This window comes from Myotis daubentonii, chromosome 1, assembly GCF_963259705.1.
Source record: "Myotis daubentonii chromosome 1, mMyoDau2.1, whole genome shotgun sequence".
In the NCBI taxonomy this organism is placed as follows: Eukaryota; Metazoa; Chordata; class Mammalia; order Chiroptera; family Vespertilionidae; genus Myotis; species Myotis daubentonii.
The window spans coordinates 182475011-182494203 of NC_081840.1; the positions used below are offsets into that span (position 1 = coordinate 182475011).

At 44.0% G+C, this 19193-nt stretch overlaps 2 protein-coding genes across 7 annotated transcripts in view; one reads left to right on the forward strand and one right to left on the reverse strand.

The window, feature by feature from the left end:
• The window catches only part of PAQR3 (progestin and adipoQ receptor family member 3), a 91371-nt gene that overhangs the window by 60499 nt on the left and 11679 nt on the right, over positions 1 to 19193 (forward strand). The gene's annotated exons all lie outside the window — the stretch shown is intronic.
• Positions 1 to 19193, reverse strand: part of BMP2K (BMP2 inducible kinase) — a 139058-nt gene that overhangs the window by 39459 nt on the left and 80406 nt on the right. For all 6 annotated transcript variants that reach the window (XM_059667579.1, XM_059667542.1, XM_059667551.1 and 3 more), the window contains 3 exons: positions 14204 to 14307; positions 11463 to 11542; positions 5983 to 6143 (listed from right to left, as the gene is read on the reverse strand). In XM_059667579.1, coding sequence (XP_059523562.1) covers positions 5983 to 6143; positions 11463 to 11542; positions 14204 to 14307 — 345 coding nt within the window. The remainder of the gene's footprint in view (positions 1 to 5982; positions 6144 to 11462; positions 11543 to 14203; positions 14308 to 19193) is intronic.

A 19193-nucleotide genomic window follows, 5' to 3' on the forward strand; every position in this document is an offset into this window, starting at 1 on the left:
ACGTATTCCGGATGTCCATCCTGACAAATCGGGGGCCTCGCCAGGCTGCAAATGGCCATCAGCCCCTCGCCAGGCTCATCCAGGCCTGCCCCGCCCCCAGAGAGGATCCTTACCCTGATCAGGGGTGTGGCCAGCCTGCAAACCACCCCAGCCCCTCGCCCAGGCCGGCACCGCCCCCAGCAGGGACCCCCACCCTGATGGGGATATGGCCGGCCTGCAAACCCCTGGCAGCCCCTCGCCCAGGCTGGCCCTGCACCCCAGCGGGGACTCCCCCCACCCCAATTGGAGGTGTGGCTGGCCTGTAAAGTGCTCCAGGCTCCTCGCCCAGGCCAGCCCTGCCCCCCAAGGGGACGCCCAACCTGATCCGGGACCCCCTTCAGGGCAGACCAGCCAGCCCCCACCCATGCACCAGGTCTCTATCTATACTAATAAAGGGTAATATGCTAATTAGACCAGAGGTCCTTCCAGATAAAGCCATGGTGGCGGGGCCAAGGCAGAGGCGGTTAGGGGTGATCAGGCGGCAGGGGAGAGCAGGTAGGGGGATCTGGCCATCAGGGGAAGGCAGTTAAGGCAATCAGGCCAGCAGGGGAAGGCAGTTAAGGTGATCAGGCTGGCAGGGGAGAGCAGTTAGGGTGATCAGGCTGGCAGGGGAGAGCAGTTAGGGTGATCAGGCTGGCAGGGGAAGGCAGTTAGGGTGATGAGGCTGGCAGGGGAAGGCAGTCAGGGTGATCAGGCTGGCAGGGGAAGGCAGTTAGGGGGATCAGGTCAGCAGGGGAAGGCAGTTAGGGGGATCAGGCCAGCAGGGGAAGGCAGTCAGGGTGATCAGGCTGGCAGGGGAGAGAAGTTAGGGGGATCAGGTCAGCAGGGGAGAGTAGTTAGGGGGATCAGGCCAGCAGGGGAAGGCAGTCAGGGTGATCAGGCTGGCAGGGGAGAGCAGTTAGGGGGATCAGGTCAGCAGGGGAGAGCAGTTAGGGGGATCAGGTCAGCAGGGGAGAGCAGTTAGGGGGATCAGGCCAGCAGGGGAGAGTAGTTAGGGGTGTCAGGCAGGCAGGGGAGAGCAGTTAGGGATCAGGCTAGCAGGCAAGCAGTTAGGAGCCAGCGGTCCTGGATTGCAAGAGGGATGTCCTGGATTGGAGAGGGTGCAGGCAGGGCTGAGGGACACCTCCTCCCGTGCACGAATTTCGTGCACCAGGCCTCTAGGTTAAATACAACCAAAAAAAGTTTCACTTATCAATGGGGAAACATCTTTAAAAACTGATACTACCGACTGTTGACAAGAATAGGAATGAAAGGACACTCACACTGTTGATGGTAGTGTAAATTTTTGAAGTCTTTTCAGATAGCAACTTGGCATTATCTAACAAATTTTAATTAAGCATATTTTTTAACATCTTCCTCAGAAAAGTGTTCTGACATGTAAATCAAAAAAGTCTGCTATAAGAATGTTCATCCCAATACTAATAAGAGCAAATGCGGGCTACACACTGAACTGCTGCAAGTTTATTCCAAGAAGAAAAAGAATGGAGACTTTTTACATTTTTCTCTGATTATTGCTGTACTGTCTCAATATTTTAAAAGAATAGATCCGTCTGTTACTTTTTGCACACATGGGGAAAACAGTATTATTTTTCCAGCTTAGGCTAGAAGCACATGGGATAAACGCAGCCCTACATGGAAGGCAGCAGGCCTGGCACTTACAGCGAGGTCTTGTTTCCCAGATGAACATAAGCAATTTCACTCAACACCAACACCAGCCAAAGCCCTCTGTGACCACGGTGGATCAGGACAACAAGACCACTCCATGACCATATCTCGGCACTGACAAAATCAGGAACTCTGCCCATACCACAGAGTGGCCGAACCCTCCCTATCCTGCCTAACATGAGGAGGGCTGCTTCTTCAGCTGAGGCTTTGGCCTCCCTCCTCCTATTTATGAAGACACCTAATGATATCACCCCCTTCCTAACTCCTTCCATTCAGAGCAAAGCCCCACTTCCTTAGAGCCTCCCCAAAACTACCTAACACAAGCCTAGATCCGTTAATAAGGCTTTTCAAATACCACTTTACTGAGGCACTCCCACAGATCCCCATGGCATATGAGTAATAAACCCATTTGTCCAACTACAAGTGTGATGCTGGTAGCCTTCGCCTGAAGGGCATTAATACATAATTGACTAATAGGATATCCAACCCAAAAAAGTAAAAAGAGAAAAATTAACACACTGAATGTTTACTATGAAACATAATTTTCCTAGATATCATTCATACACCTTTGTTATTTACTCCTTATGACAGGAAAAAGTTGTGATTCCCATTTTATAAAAGAGAACAGTGAGATTAAGAAATGGTAAATGTGAGAATTGGACACAAGGGTTTCAAATTCCCCTATTTTTCCCTCCCCTCGTCCATAAAGTACTCTATCTGGTATAAGTGATCACCACAGAGATATGCAGCAATACGTCAGGTAACATAAACATTACCTTCCCTAAGCATTTATTTTACTTCATAATAATAACAGTATTTAATAGTTAACTTTTATTAAGGACATATTATGTGACAGGCATTAAACAGTCATTTAATCCTCACAACAATCCTATGAGAAATATTAGCATTTTACTAACATATATTACTAAAAAATGGGGGGGCTCAGATGCGGGTTCATGAGCTTTAAAATATGGGATCTTAACCATTAGAGTAATCTAACTTAGAACATCCTATACTAATAAAAGAGAAAAATGGTAATTGGCGTACGACCGATACCTTTTTCATTGGCTAATCAGTGAGATATGCAAATTAACTGCCAACTAAGATGGCAGTTAACCGCCAAAAAGATGGCAGCTAATTTGCATATTGCAGGCAGGATGGTACAGCGCCATCAGAGAGCGGGTTGAGGGCGTGAGTGCTGGTGGTCGCCTGGGACCCGATCACGCGGGCCTGCGCGGCGGCTGCAGCGGTCGCCCGGGACCCGATTCCGCCAGCAGACCCGGACACGGGCCGGCGGGGCGGCTGCGGCGTCCGCCCGCACTCACGCCGCCAACCCGCGATTGGGGCGTGAGTGCTGGCAGTCCCCGGGGACCAGATCCCGCTGGCTGACCAGGACACAGGCCAGCGGGGCGGCTGCGGTGTCCGCCCTACTCACGCCCCCAACCCACGAGAGCGGGTTGGGGGCGTGAGTGCCAGCGGTTGCCCTGACCCGATCTGGCCGGCAGAACCATCTGGACCCCAGGGGCGACGCAGCCAGGCCCCAGAAGGAGACCCAGAAGGTAACCCAGGCGCTGGGGCTGCGTTGCCGCTGGGGCACGCGATCCGGTCCCCCGGGGGCGAAGCAGCCAGGCCCCAGAAGGAGACCCAGGGCCCGGGGCTGAGTTGCAGCTGTGGTACGCAATCCAGTGCCTGGGCTGAGGAGACCCAGAAGGAGACCCAGGCGCCGGGGCTGTTTTTGCCGCTGGGGCACGCAATCCGGTGCCCAGGCTGAGGAGACCCAGGGCCCGGGGCTGCATCGCAGCTGGGGCACGCCATCCCGTCGTCCGGGGGCGATATAGCCAGGCCCCAGAAGGAGACCCAGGCCCCAGGGCTGTATTGCTGCTGGGGCACGCGATCCAGTGCCTGGGCTGAGGAGACCCAGAAGGAGACCCAGGGGCCTCGCAAGAGGAGAGTCTCCATGGTCAGATGGCGTGGTGTCGGGACAGGAATAAAGACCCGAGGTGACTCAGATGCCTGGCCACAGGGTTAGACCAGCCAGCAGGGCCTTTCAGTTGGGGCTGGGGTGGGGGTGGGGCGAGGGAGGCAAGCCGGAAATAGAGAACTACAACTCCCAGGAGGCTTAGCGGCCAGGGCCTGGGTGCCTGGCTGTGAAATCGGATGGGCTGTAGTTTCGCAAGCCACTTTAAACTAGAGGCTTGCAAGGTTGGAAGTTCTGCGTCGGGAGCCAGGGAGAAATGGAGCTGGAGTAGAGAGAGGGGTCCATGGCAGCTGTGGGCTTTGAGGAGTTCTCAGGACCTCCCGGCTGGGAGCTGGCGCTGCCTCCGCTGAAGGTGGTCACATCCTGGAGAGCGAGCTTGAGACCGAAGTGGAGTTCGTGTCTGGGGGTCTGGGCAGCTCCAGCCTCCAGGAGCGAGACGAAGAGGAGGAGGCAGCCTGAGGCCAGCAAGGGCGGCGCCAACAGGAACTCAATCGCAGGAAGTACCAGGCGCTGGATCAGCGCTGCAGCGAGATTGAGCAGGCGAAGGAGCGGGTCCTGAACAGGCTCCATCAGATATAGAGGATAACATGGAGACTCCAGCAGGAGCGGAGGTTCCTCATGAAGGTGCTGGACTCCTACGGTGACAACTACCGGGCCAGCCAGTTCACCATCTTACTGGAGGACGAGGGCAGCCAGGGCAGAGACGCCCCCAACCCAGGCAACGCTGAGAACGAGCCTCCAGAGAAAGAGGGGCTGTCCCCGCCCAGGAGGACGCCAGCGCCCACAGAAGCCAGCAGCCCGGCCCCTGGCAAGGGGCCCAGCAGTTGGAAGAGGTGGCGAGTGCCATAGGAAGGGCACTGGGCAGGAGTCCCGCTGACTCCGGAGCTGGCCCCCGTGCAGATAAAGGTGGAGGAAGACTTTGGCTTCTAAGCCCTCGAGGCTCTGGACTTAAGTTAGGTTTCTCGGGGGCCAGACAAGCTGCTGCCCTACCCCACCCTAGCCAGCTCCCCCTTTGACTGACCCCCCAATAAACGGACCCGATGCAAAAAAAAAAAAAAAAAAAAGCTTATAGAGGCATGTTTATAGGATCAAATAGTATAAATATAGATGTAACAGGACAATAAAAAGAGAACCTGGCTATGATGATAACCTGAATGCTGCCTCTGTGTCATTCCTTCTTTGGGAACCCCTGGACCTGCTGGGGCTGGACCCCAACATTCCTCTTCTTATAAGGACTTCAGTGAGATGGGCTAAGGGTCCCACTGGAACTGCCACAATTTAATGTAATCCCCTCTTTAAAGATCTTATCTCCATATACAGGTACATTCTGAGGTTCTGGGGATTAGGATTTTAACATACATTTTGTTGATTACCCAAATCAGCCCTTAACAACCAGCATGTTTCAGAAAGTAGATTCCTACAGGGTTATTTACCAAACATTCAGAAGTATTTTTAAAAGAGCTAAGCCCCTCGCCCACCGTGTGGGCCCCTCCCAGCGAAGAGCGAAGGCCTGGGTTCCGGGCACCAGAGGAAAACTGGTGCCAGCAGCCAGGGGAAGGGACCCCCAAGGGGTCCCAGATTGCGAGAGGGCACAGGGTGGGCTGAGGGACCCACCCAAGTGCACAAATTTTTGTGCACCGGGCCTCTAGTCTGAACATAAAAAAAAAACCCACATATATCATGAAGTAAAGTGCCAGAGAGGGTTTCCTTGAGATGGGCCTTCAAGTTCTATCCCCAAACCTCTGCCAGAACAAGTTTATTCTCTAATATTAGGGATATTTCCTTGGGGGGGGGGGGGAGAGATATATATTTTTTTTAAATCCTGTACTGATTCATAATGCTTAGAGGATATTTTATATTAGAAAAACAATTTTTCTCAAAACCAGATGACATGACAAATTTCTATGCTGTACTGTCCACACAGTCCAAGACAGACCCTGTGGCCAAGGCTCTAGATCAGTGCAAAGACATAGAACTTTGTGAGGCTAGAGTTCCAACTTCCTCCTTCCCAATACAATACAGGATTTTTATATTCCTGAACTTTATCATCAACCTCAAACCCGACTAGTTGATGACACTAAGGATAAACAAATTGTGGGCTTTGTATACCATACTTTTGTATGTCCTACAACTTTAGGAAAATAATTAGTGGAGTTTATTAACATCAGTAGAAAGTTTCTTAAAGCATTATGTTATCTGCTTCACAACAGCAAGTCTGAAGTAATTTATACGCCTAGGAAATCAAAGGTGTGTTTACATTAACTATAAATTAATTCTTACATTGGCAGGGCTATTATTACCTTTTGATCTGTGGTTACTGAATTCCCCAAGCAAAGGGACTTTAACAGGTGTTGCTGAACTCTGAATGGTCAGCACACTGGGGGTGGCAGTAGTAGAGTTGGCCTTTGGTCTTTGTCTTGGTGCAATTGAGGTTTCTGTTGGTCCAACGGAGTCTGTTATTCTACAAGAGAAGAATACATTTCATTCCAAATATTGGGATTATTTATAATTCACTCTCTGTTCTATAAAGCATCTATTCCAACAGATGCACTTTAATTATTATTACAATCATGTTAGAGTTCTTGGCTCTTTCCTAAGTCTCACTCACAAGTTTTAAATGTTTACTGTGCTATGCTGGTGTGGCTCAGTAGTTGAGCATTGACCTATGAACCAGGAGGTCACAGTTCAATTCCTGGTAAGGGCATACCCCCTGGTTGCAGGCTCAATCCCCAGTGGGGGACCTGCAGGAGGCAGCGGATCAATGATTGATATTTCTATCTCTCTTTCCCTCTTCCTTCCTCTCTGAAATCAATAAAAATATACTTTAAAAAATAAATAAATGTTTACTGAAGATAGGAAAGTAAGATAAGCCTAACCATTTCCTTTAAACCAGTATGCAACCATTCACAGTCTGCCTCTGAAACTGGCAGGAAAAGAATATAAGATTGCTCTTAAGGAGATAAAATAAAGGAAATAAACAAACCTTGTCCTAAGGTTTTAGACAAAATTGAGAGCCCCCTCTCTGAACCAACCAGAGAAATACAAATAAGAAACAACAGTAACAGTCTTCCTTAGCTTGGACTCTAAGAAAGAAGAGATTGCACCCTAGGACACATAGTAACAAAAGAAGCCACAACTTTTAACAAATGGAGCTACCTGCTCACATTTAACTTCTTGAATCTTAAACTTTGCTTTTCTTAAAACACTGAATGGAAATTACATAAAACTTTCCCACTAGGACTCAGGTTAGACCACAGACATGGGCAGTCCAGTAGCAATCATAATTTTAAAAGCAAAAGACAATAAATATAATTTAAGAAAACACAGGTATTTGCTCTTCTCTTTCAGAAAACCCCAGGAAAAATCTTTAACTTGCATACTTACTAACTTTGCTTTCTATAAATTCAGTACAAAAACTCAATTTTTAATAGTTAACTCTTCAACAAGATTGCATTAAAATCTCTTTACCAAGTTTCATGAGCATATTTTCAAATGATTTAACAGTTAACATTGTGCATATACATGATTTATGGAGTGCACATCTGCTGCCGTAGATCCGGTCCTGTCTGCCGGAATTGCACAGACCCAATTCTCTTATGAGCCACAAGAGGGAGCCACGGGCACAACTATCTTTCTAAGAAGGAGGTTCAAGTATTTGAGAAAATCGCAGAAAGATACTGTATATGTGCTGTTTCCTAATATAATATTTATGTTTTAGATGAGATGGGGATGGTCAAAGTCATATGAAAACTGAACTAAAAAGCAATAAAAGGTCATGTATACATATAACCAACTAGATCTTATTTTATAATAAATCAAATATTTATTAAGTTCAAATGATGGATGTGGCACTAAAACCAATATTGTACTCCCTACACTCAAGTAATTTAAAGAACATATTATATACACACTCTTTCTGTTTATCCAGTCTTTATTAACAGACCTCATCGCCTTGTTCCTATTCTAAATCTCTCTCTAAAGTTCTGAAGACTTTGTTTAGTGCTTCCGCATTTATTTTATCAATGTACCAATATCTAATATACAATTACTGATATCCAGCAAACACAGCATACTACCCTGTCTTCAAAGAATCCATAGTATACCTAGGGAGATGCAGCACGTGTTCATGAAAATATACTAAAATATAATAGCAAACATCATCACTGTCACACTAGTACTGTCAACAGTTTCATGGAGGAGTAATTAATTCTAACTTTAACCTAAATTGGCCTGAGAAGGCTTCAAGTAGGAAATGGAGATAAAAATAAATACATAAATATGATTTTATTAGGTAGGGAAAAGAAGCAAAGCATTGTGTGTGAGGAAATGGGAAGAAAAACCTAGACAGCCAGGCAAAGTGAAGACACACACACACCTGCCAGGAATGAAAGACTGAGTCACTACTGGTAGCAAAGCTGCTGTTCCGCTTCATCTGCATAATGCAACAGACACAAAACTGTTCCCCGTGCTTCCCTTCTTATCCTTCCTCTTATCATCTGAATAATCCTAAAACATAGTTTCTCTCCTTTTAAAATCCTTCAGTGTTCTTGCTAGCACAAGAGATTCTCAGACTCTTAATCTTTAAGGTGTCACATAAGTTTCAAAGAGGAGATGCAGGGGGTTTTTAAGGAATAAAGCAGAGTGCCAGAGATTGAAGCAGGGCAGATGTATAATATTCATAAAAGTTTAAAACTTGTAATTAGTGATACTAGCTGTTTAAAGACTTCTCCACCCCACCTCACCCCCACAAATATGGCTTTTACATAGAAAAAAGACTAACTTATTTTTATGACTAGATTAATACACATTTAGGTTTTTTTTTCAAGCTCTGAAACTATCAATATAAAGTAAACTTACAAATAAACTCTTTTTAATATACATAATGTATAGTCTAACATATTATGAATAGCACTGTTAATTTAGCGGTTAACTATTTCATTTGCTTATAATAGTACTAGAGGCCCAGTGCACAGGATTTGTGCACTGGTGGAGGGCATGGCCTGTGGGGATCGTCTGCTGTGGGAGCAGCTGCTTATCCCGGTCAGCCAAGCAGCTGTGGACTCGCCCTCTGAACAGCTGCTCCCACTGGGGAAGCACAGCGCATCCCGGTCAGCCAAGCGCAGCTCCCACTGTGGGAGCGCACTGACCACCAGGGGGAAGCTCCTGCATTGAGCGTCTACTTCCTGGTGGTCAGTGCGCATCATAGCAATTGGTGGACTGGTCGATCTGGTCGTTCCGCCATTTGGTCACTGGGCTTTTATTATATAGGATACCTATAACTTGTGTCCTAGTGAAGATATTCAAAGCATCATTCTTATTCCGTTGACTCATGCTTTACAAAGCTATATCTACTTCCTTAAAGATTTAATAATTAACCAAATAACTATTTAAAAAACATAAGTAACAATAAAATTCAATGGACAAAATTCATAATTCCCATTTGACTATAACAGCAGTTGCTCACTACAGCTATGTCACAGACAGAACACAGTGTTGATCATGCTGAATTCCTATGGGTTAGATGTAATTTTACTCCTTCATCTCTTCCTGAAGAGTATTTTAAAATTCAAGTAAATGTAGATATTTTTTGAGTGATGCCGTATTTTTTAAAAAACTAAGTCATTCCCAAATGACACTAACAATTTATATATAACTAGAGGCCCGGTGCACAAAAATTTGTACACTCGGGGGGAGGGAGGGGTCCCTCAGCCCGGCCTGTGCCCTCTCCCAGTCTGGGACCCCTTGGGAGATAACGACCTGCTGGCTTAGGCCGGCTCCCGGGTGGCAGAGGGCAGGCCCAATCTCTAGGTGCAGCCCGTGGTCGGGCTCAGAGCAGGGCCAATTGGGGAGTTGGGGCACCACCCCCTGTCATGCACAGAGCAGGGCGGATTGGGAGGTTGCAATGCCACCCTCAGTCACGCTCAGGGTAGGGCCGATTGGGGGGTTGGGGCACCGCCCCGTCACATTCAAGGCAGAGTCGATGGGGAGGTTGTGGCGCCACCCCCTGTCACGCACAGAGCAGGGCCAATCAGGGGGTTGGGGCACTGCCCCCTGTCACGCACAGAGCAGGGCCAATAGGGGAGTTGGCACACTGCCCCCTGTCACACACAGAGCAGGGGGGATTAGGGGGCTGGGGTGCCGCCCTCTATCACCCACAGAGCAGGGCCGATCAGGGGGTTGGGGCGCCTTCACCTGTCACGAACAGAGCAGGGCTGATAGGGAGGTTGTGGCCCCGCCCCCTGTCACACACAGAGCCGCAGGGCGATCAGGGGGTTTGGGCGCTGCCCCCTGTCACACTGATCCCGGTGCTGGGAGGCCTCTCAGCTCCGCAGATCCCAGTGCTGGGAGGCATATTACCCTTTTAGAATAGAGGCCTGGTGCACGGGTGGGGGGTGGCTGGTTTGCCCTGAAGGGTGTCCTGGATCAGGCTGGGGGTCCCCACTGGGGTGCCTGGCCAGCCTGGATGAGGGGATGATGGCTGTTTGCAGCTGGTCACACATCCTTCAGGGTGGGGGTCCCCACTGGGGTGCCTGGCCAGTCTGGGTGAGGGGCTGAGGGCTGTTTTCAGGCTGGGACTAAAGCTCCCAACTGCTCCTTTTTTTCTTTTTTCTTTTTTTATTCTGGGCCAGCTTTAGCTCTGAGGCTCCAGCTCTTAGGCCTCCGCTCCTGAAAGCAGGTATCTGGTTTGTTTCGGTTCTCGAAACTCTGTATCAACTCCAGCTCTGAGATCCCAGCCGGCTGAAAGCTGGTTTCTGGGGTTTTGTTTACCATCTGTATTTGTTACAATGTTTGAAACTGCAGGCTCAGAGGCCTGCAGCGGCCAGCGGGGAACGTTGGAGTCCTCCGTCACTGAAGCAAGCAAGCCTCATGTTCACTTCAAGCTGCCTGGCTGCCAGCCGCCATCTTGGCTGACAGTTAATTTGCATATTGCCCTGATTAGCCAATGGGAAGGGTAGCAGTCGTACGCCAATTACCATGTTTCTCTTTTATTAGTGTAGATAGATTATTCAGAACACATCTCACAACCAAGTCCCAAATAGAACTGACTGCAAGGTTTAAAATTCACTGCTCTAAACGCCAAAGGCCAAATTTCTCAGCAAGACATATAAATAAAGTTGCTCCTGACTGACATTTACCTAGCTCTTCAGCTTCATTCCCACCACTCCCGTATCCATCCCCCATACTCCAGTATACACTTCCCACCCGTATGAGTCCCCTATGAACCAGCCTTACAGTCTCACAAAGGCCATTCTTCTTGCCTGAAGTACCTATCATATCAGGTGATGGACTATATTATTCATCCTTTGAGCAGCAGCTCAGCAACCCCCACCCCTAGGGAAAGGACTGGGTTCTTTCTATGCTCCTGTTTTCTCTGCTCCCCATCTTTCCCTTCCTCCACGCATAAAGTTGCCTGATATCTATCAGGATGGAATTGTTCACTTGTCTATCTTCATTAGAATGTGAACTCTTTGAAAATAAACACTGCTTCTTTTTCTTTGTGTTTCTAGTATTTATATCTTGCATATAATAGGTACATGACAAATATATTTTCTGTCAAATAAAATACTTTGTATCAGTAAAAATACAACATAAAAAAGCTGTGACTAAGAGATCTCCTCAAAGGTAACATTATCTAAACTCTATACCACATGTAAGAAGGAACACAACATTTTTATGTAGGCTTAGATGATATTTAATTAATTACATTTGCTAGGATTAAAAACGAGAAATATTCCCCCTTTCAAAAAGCCTTTGCAAATGTCAGCACAACTTCGCTTACCTCGCTTTTATTTGGCTTTTCCTAGAAGCTGCTTCACTAGCAGTCATGGGTTCAGGAAGAGCTGAAGGAATAGAAGAATTCTGGGAAGAAAAATAAAACTTGTCATTTTAGTTTTCATTTTAATTGCAGAAAGCTTTACTTAAAGGCTATCGATATATTCTTAAATTTTAAATGTACTGTCTGGAAGATAGCTACAAATTGTTCACATACATTTGCCAGATCTAACCTGCAAACATCAGCACGTTACACAAATGTCATTTTCATGTTCATGTGCCACAGAAACTCTTCAAAAGTAAACAGAACAATATCACTGTATCCACTTTATAAGTGGGCAAATCTTGGCTAAAAAGAAGAATTACATTATACTTGTAAATCAATGACTATTTTACACTTTGGGGAAAAAAACACCAAGCATATGGAAAAGTGTCGTTTCTACATAGAGGAAAAATTCTCATGACACTGCATGTAAACTCTAAAACACAAGAGCATTTGTTTAAGTTCTATGTATGTTTAGCTTATTGCAGGTACTCAAATGTTTATTGAATGAAAAGCTAACTTCCCTCTTTTTCTTAGTGGAGTAGATTAAGTTAAACATAAAGGAAGATAGACAAGAAAATGAGGCCAATGATGGTTACAAAGCTGAGAATGGCTTAAAATCAGAGATGATTCTGGGCCTTTATCAAAGTTATCAGAAACCTGCCATACACAATTAATCTGACATAATTAAGTACAGTGTGCAGACACACAATATAACTCAAAGCCTTTCCATGATATTAGCTATTACTAACTCAGCACTTTCCATGGACTAGGCACTGAGTTTACATTTATTACTTGTAATCCTCATAACTACTACCCCTGTTTTACAGAAAAGGCAAAAACATTAAGTAACTTCCCAAAATACAGTTGGCCTTCCATATCCATGGGTCCCACATCTGCAGATTCAACAAACTTTGAATCAAAAACACTACTCAGGGGAAAAAAAAAATGTTACATTGCTGATGTGTAATATGTAGGTAGGCTGTATCTCTACTAACATGTACAGACATTTTTTCTTATCATTATTCCCTAAACAATACAGTATAATAACTATTTACATACCGCTTACCTTAGGTATTACTGGTATCTAGAGATGATTTAAAATACACGGGGGTGGGGAGTAGGAGGTGGAGGGAGGGGAGTAGGTTATATATGCAAATACTACACCATCTATAATAATAAAAGGGTAATATGCTAATTAGACTAGACGTCCTTCCAGGCGTCATTCCGGATGCCCTTCAAGACAAAAACTGGGGCCTGAGTGAAGCCCGGGTCCCGGGCGCTTGCAGGCTGCCAGAGGGAAGCAAGCCTGGGTCCCGGATGCTAGAGTGGAGCTGGTGCCAGCAGATGGGGGAAGGAAGGCCTACTCTTGCACGAATTTTCATGCATCGGGCCTCTAGTCCTATCTAATAAAGAGGGAATATGCTAATTGACCCTCACACTATTGCAAAGATGGCGGCACCCACAGCCAATAAGGAGGGAAATATGCTAATTGACTGTCCCACCCTCAAAGATGGCAGTGACCACAGCCAATAAGGAGGGAATATGCTAATTGACTGCCCCACCCTCAAAGATGGTGGTGCCCACAGTCACAAAATGGCCGGCAGGGGAGGGCAGTTGTGAGTGATGAGGCCAAAAGGGGAGGGCAGTTGGAGGCAATCAGGTCAGCAGAGGAGGGCAGTTGGGGGGCAACCAGACCAGCAGGGGAGAGCAGTTGGAGGCGATCAGGCTGGCAGGGAAGCAGTTAGGCATCGATCAAGCTGGCAGGGGAGTGGTTAGGGGATGATCAGGCTGGCAGGCAGAGACAGTTGTTAGGGGCAATCAGGCAGGCGAGTGATTGGGAGCCAGCAGTCCCAGATTGTGAGAGGGATGTCCGACTGCCCCCAAGAGGTCCTAGATTGGAGCGGGTACAGGCTGGGCTGAGGGACAACCCCCTCCCCAGTGCACAAATTTTGTGCATCGGGCCTCTAGTCTATAGTAAGAAAAGCGTAATATGGTATTAGACCAGACGTCCTTCTGGACGATCTTCCAGGTGAAGCTGGGGCTATGAGGGAAGCCAGGGTCCTAGGTGCCAGAGGGAAGCCGGTTCTGGCAGCCAGGGGAAGGAAGGCCTACTCTTACACAAATTTCGTGCATCAGGCCTCTAGTTTTATATAAGGGACTTGAGCACAGCAGATTTTGGTACCTGGGGGAGTCCTGGAAGCAATCCCCTGTGGATATTGAGGGATGACTATACAAAATCAGTCACTGAAAAAGACAGGTCTCTCCATTTACAATGTCTATCCTCTCTGCACCAAACTTTCTCAGTGTACAGAGTGCTTAGTTTCTCAGTAATTTTTCATAACACTCCTAATTCCCCCCGCCCCCCCAAAAAATCTAACAGTCCTGTTTTTTTAATAGTTTGGCCAAACACCTTAATTATTGTTTGTGCTGTGTCAGACAGATGTCACTGTGTTTCTCTCAAAAATGCAAAATATCATGCAGTGCCTTCAAGTCTACTATAGCTTCCTAGAGCACTTCAATACCCAATTTGGCAACTGTGGTTTTGTAACAAAAATACTGATCACAAACACTATTAGACTACTGGTCATAAAACAAAGAACTCTGAAAGTGTGTATGTGTGTATACATAAACATTCCCCCCCCCCCACACACACACATAATAAATGGATTTTAAATTCATATCCCATTTAAAAAATTACTTACATTGATATTGGAGATGGGACAGTCCTTTTTGGCAAATTTAAATGCAAAATAGGACACTTGAAATATATCAGGTCTACGCTCTGGATCTGGTTCAAGCATGAATCCTGCAAGAATAGGTTAAAATGTTAAGAAGTTTCACTGAATACAGAAAGTAGATAGGAGTACATTAAAAGGAATATGTGTGTGTGTGTGTGTATGTGTGTGTGTAGATAGACAGATACCTTTTTTTCCATTCTAAGGTTAGTGATGAATCAAGCAAATATTAACATTTTAGAAAATATAAAAATTGTTATTTATATATGAACTTAAAGCGGTATCACAAGCTAAAGACAACTCAGTCATAAAACAGGTCTGTACCAGAAGCATAATTAACAAATATAAATATTCTTTTGAGAAAATTAAACAAAAGTGAGTTTTGTGAACACTGGGAAATTATTCATGAAAATTCTAGGGCCATATAAGGGATCCTTAATATCACTATTATATAAAATACCTCTACTAAATTTTAAGTAATCCCAAATCACTGAGAAAAGACTAAATTTTGTGCATTAAAAAGTAGTACAGGGTTGACAGTATAGTTTTCCAAAAACATGCTTTCTCCCCATACTCATAGTAAGAGTATTTACCACAGTTCTGTATCTCAACATATTCTACACATAATGTTCACTCTATTATAAAGAGATTTCACACCAACCTTACAGCATTGCTTGAAATGCCTGACCTTTTTTCTAACCAAAATGACCATACCATTTATCTGTTAATTTACAATTTCACAAGAAAGTTGGCATTTATACTCAACTCACTTCTTTAACTGAGAAATTCATATTTTGTTAACTCTCCATGTTCTAACTCTGATTTATTAACGAATTATAAGTTCTTAAAATGTTTAAATCATTTTAAATCTATTTGGAATCTAAGATTTACAATATTAATTAGATAATATTCTGAAATTTGCTAGTAGGATTATATTCAGAGGTCACAGTATATAAATAGCTATATTAAAATTATAAATCAAAATTAATTTAATTTTTCTTTCACATTTAAGTAATTTTTAAACAAATTTTTACTACATCTCACACAGCATGATAAACTTATTTTGATTAAAAAACACACTTGACTCTCATAGCCAGTTAGCCTGGTGGTCAAATCACCTCCGGTATTGCCGACAACAATCAAGGCTTAACTACAACAAGACTGCGCACAAAGACCACTAGGGGGTGCACCGAGAAAGCATAAAAAATGCGGAGACAAAGAAACAGGACAAAATTGTCAAAGGAAGATATAGAGTTCAGAACCACACTTTTAAGGTCTCTCAAGAACCGTCTAGAAGCTGCAGATAAATGTAGTGAGATCCTCAAGAAATCTAATGAGACCCTCGATGCTATGATAAAGAACCAACTATAAACTAAGCATACACCGAATGAAATAAAGAATATTATACAGACACCCAACAGCAGACCAGAGGAGCGCAAGAATCAAGTCAAAGATTCGAAATGCGAAGAAGCAAAAAAAACCCAACTGGAAAAGCAAAATGAAAAAGGAATCCGAAAATACGAAGATAGTGTAAGGAGCCTCTGGGACAGCTTCAAGCGTACCAACATCCAAATTATAGGGGTGCCAGAAGATGAGAGAGAGCAAGATATTGAAAACCTATTTGAAGAAATAATGACAGAAAACTTCCCCCACCTGGTGAAAGAAATAGACTTACAGGTCCAGGAAGCGCAGAGAACCCCAAACAAAAGGAATCCAAAGAGGACCACACCAAGACACATCATAATTAAAATGCCAAGAGCAAAAGACAAAGAGAGAATCTTAAAAGCAGCAAGAGAAAGAAACTCAGTTACCTACAAGGGAATACCCATACGACTGTCAGCTGATTTTTCAACAGAAACTTTGCAGGCCGGAAGGGAATGGCAAGAAATATTCAAAGTGATGAATACCAAGAACTTACAACCAAGATTACTTTATCCAGCAAAGCTATCATTCAGAATTGAAGGTCAGATAAAGAGCTTCACAGATAAGGAAAAGCTAAAGGAGTTCATCACCACCAAACCAGTATTATATGAAATGCTGAAAGGTATCCTTTAAGAAGAGGAAGAAGAAGAAAAAGGTAAGGATACAAATTATGAACAACAAACATGCATCTATCAACAAGTGAATCTAAGAATCAAGTGAATAAATAATCTGGTGATCATAATAGAATCAGGGACATAGAAAGGGAATGGACTGACTATTCTTGGGGGGGAAAGGGGTGTGGGAGATGTGGGAAGAGACTGGACAAAAATCGTGCACCTATGGATGAGGACAGTGGGTGGGGAGTGAGGGCGGAGGGTGGGACGGGAACTGGGAGGAGGGGAGTTATGGGGGGGGGAAAAGAGGAACAAATGTAATAATCTGAACAATAAAGATTTAATTTAAAATAAAAAAATAAAAAAAACCACACTTGTTTGGCAAGTAATAACATAAATTTAGCAGAAATTTATTTGGGAAATTATGAACTCAGTTTTAAAATATTCTACACGAGCCCAGCCAGGTGTGGCTCAGTGATTGAGCGTTGACCCAGGAACCAAGAGGTCACTGGTTCAATTCCAGGTCAGGGCATATGCCCGGGTTGCAGGCTCGATCCCCAATGTGGGGCATGCAGGAGGCAGCCAATCAATGATTTTCTCATTACTGATGTTTCTATCTCTCTCATCCTCTCCTTTCCTCTCCGAAATCAATAAAAATATATATTAAAAAAAAATCTACACGTAACTTGATTTTATGTACTGGAAAACACTAACATGTATAACTTATAGAATTTTTTTTATTATATTATAACCACTGTTAGATAGAAATAACTAAAAACATTTAATTCTAATATTAATTGGACTATATTCAACCTCATTCTTGAAAAGATTTTAAGAATCTACAAGATTTATTTTATCCTTCAAAATTATATTTTATGATACCAACAGATATTAAATGTTTTAAAAGTAGCAACAGTGCGTGACATAGGAATACATTTAAATAGACTTCTAACAATAAATGTTTACTCAAATAATTTTTTAAACAAATCACAATAAACTTATCAAGTTCACAAACTTAAGATTCTACTTTTCTAACAATTAAGTTTATTTAACTTTTAAAATATAATTTTAAATATTTATTCCTATAAAGGACTTGAAGTGGCATACAACCTCTAAATATTTTTAAATATATGGAAATTAGGACTAATGGAAAAGTAATGGCTGAGAGACCCAAAATATCAACAACAAAAAACACAACAAATGCACCAGGATGATGATGGCCATAAAGAAATTGATATGATTTGATCTTATAAATATAGGCTACAAATTCAGCTCTCTACCTTCTAGCTGTCAAGACAAATAGGGCAACATGATCCATTCCATAAACCAGTGTCTTTAACATAAAAATAAACCAGGTGCTAAGAAAAAGCAAACAATAAATGCTCCTTTGGGTCTTTCTAAAGCTCCCACTGAGTGAACACTGCCCTTAAAGAACTGCAGTGAGTGACACTGGTAATGTCTTATACGCTCCTTCCATGTGAGCCAGTGACAAAACACCTACATGCTGTTAGGTAAAAACAAAATTCTATAGGGGTAGAGAACAGTACGGTATGAGAATATACTTCTCTGCCTATCTGGATCTGGAGAAAGCTTTTTAAGTATCTAGGGAGAAATAAAATGTTATGTTAGGCAATCCTACATATTTTTTTTTCTTTCATAGAAAGTGAGAAGCACTGAAGGGAAATAAATAAATTTGAGATTTTAGGTTCTCTAACAAATCCTATATAATAAAAGTCTAATATGCAAATTGACCAAACAGCGGAACGACCAGTTGCTACGACACGCACTGACCACCAGGGGGCAGATGCTCAACGCAGGAGCTGCCCCCTGGTGGTCAGTGCAGGAGCGCCGCTCAGCAGAAGCCGGGCTCATGGCTGGCGAGCACAGCGGTGATGGCGGGATCCTCTCCCGCCTCCACAGCACCACTAAGAAACAGTGAGCCGAATAGTAAGGAGCAAGGGGTCCCAGTCTGCGAGAGGGCACAGGCCAGGCTGAGGGACCCCCCTCCCCCCATGCATGAATTTCGTGCACCGGACCTCTTGTATTTGTATAAGTAATTGTATATCTCAAGTTAAGCATAGCACAACATCTTCTAATGTGCAGTTGGCTAGGCTGTGGGTAGAAATGATATCATCTTATAAGAAAAGAAAAGGACCAGTTCAGTCCCTGGCTCATGTTTTCACGTGGGAATACATCTCTGTGGGAGCCAGTTTAGTTTGTCTAACTGTACCCATCCCATTTATGTGATATAAAATCAGTTTAAAAGGTAGTGACTAGCATTTATTTTAATAAAGTAGAAAATATTAAGTACACTAATTTGGCATAAGCAATGTTTCGTGAAACTTATTCCACGTGTATGTGTGCCAGGTCATAACTAAATGTGCTAAGAAAAAGTGGGGGGAGGGAGGGAAAGCACATGCCCATATCTGCTGCTCTTTCAGAACAGTTTACTCTCCGGACATATATATTCTATGCAAACCCATGTTTTGCAAGTGGCCTGCTTCTGTGGAAGAAGTCTAAGGTTTCCAGCCTATGACTGGTTTTGAGTAAACCTGGGGCCTGAATACAAATGAAGAGGCCCATTTGGCATCAGGTCTGAATTTCATTTTGCAATCTACTTTATTTGCTGATGTTGACAGTTTTATCTGAGGAGCTCCTGTATCCCATCTCTGATTTGGTTCTAAATTCAAAGCATGATGACACTGAAAAGCACAGGTAGAAAATGGCTACATTTTTATCTCTGAATACTTTTATACTGGATAGTGCCAGCCATTAAAAAAGAAATAAACTCAAAAAAGCATCATTAAACATTCAATTTAAATAATATAATTTTTCAAACTATCCAAAGGAATGGACTGCAAAATATACTCCTAGACTACTGAATAATATAATCTGAAGTTGCATAGTATCTACAGAGAAAT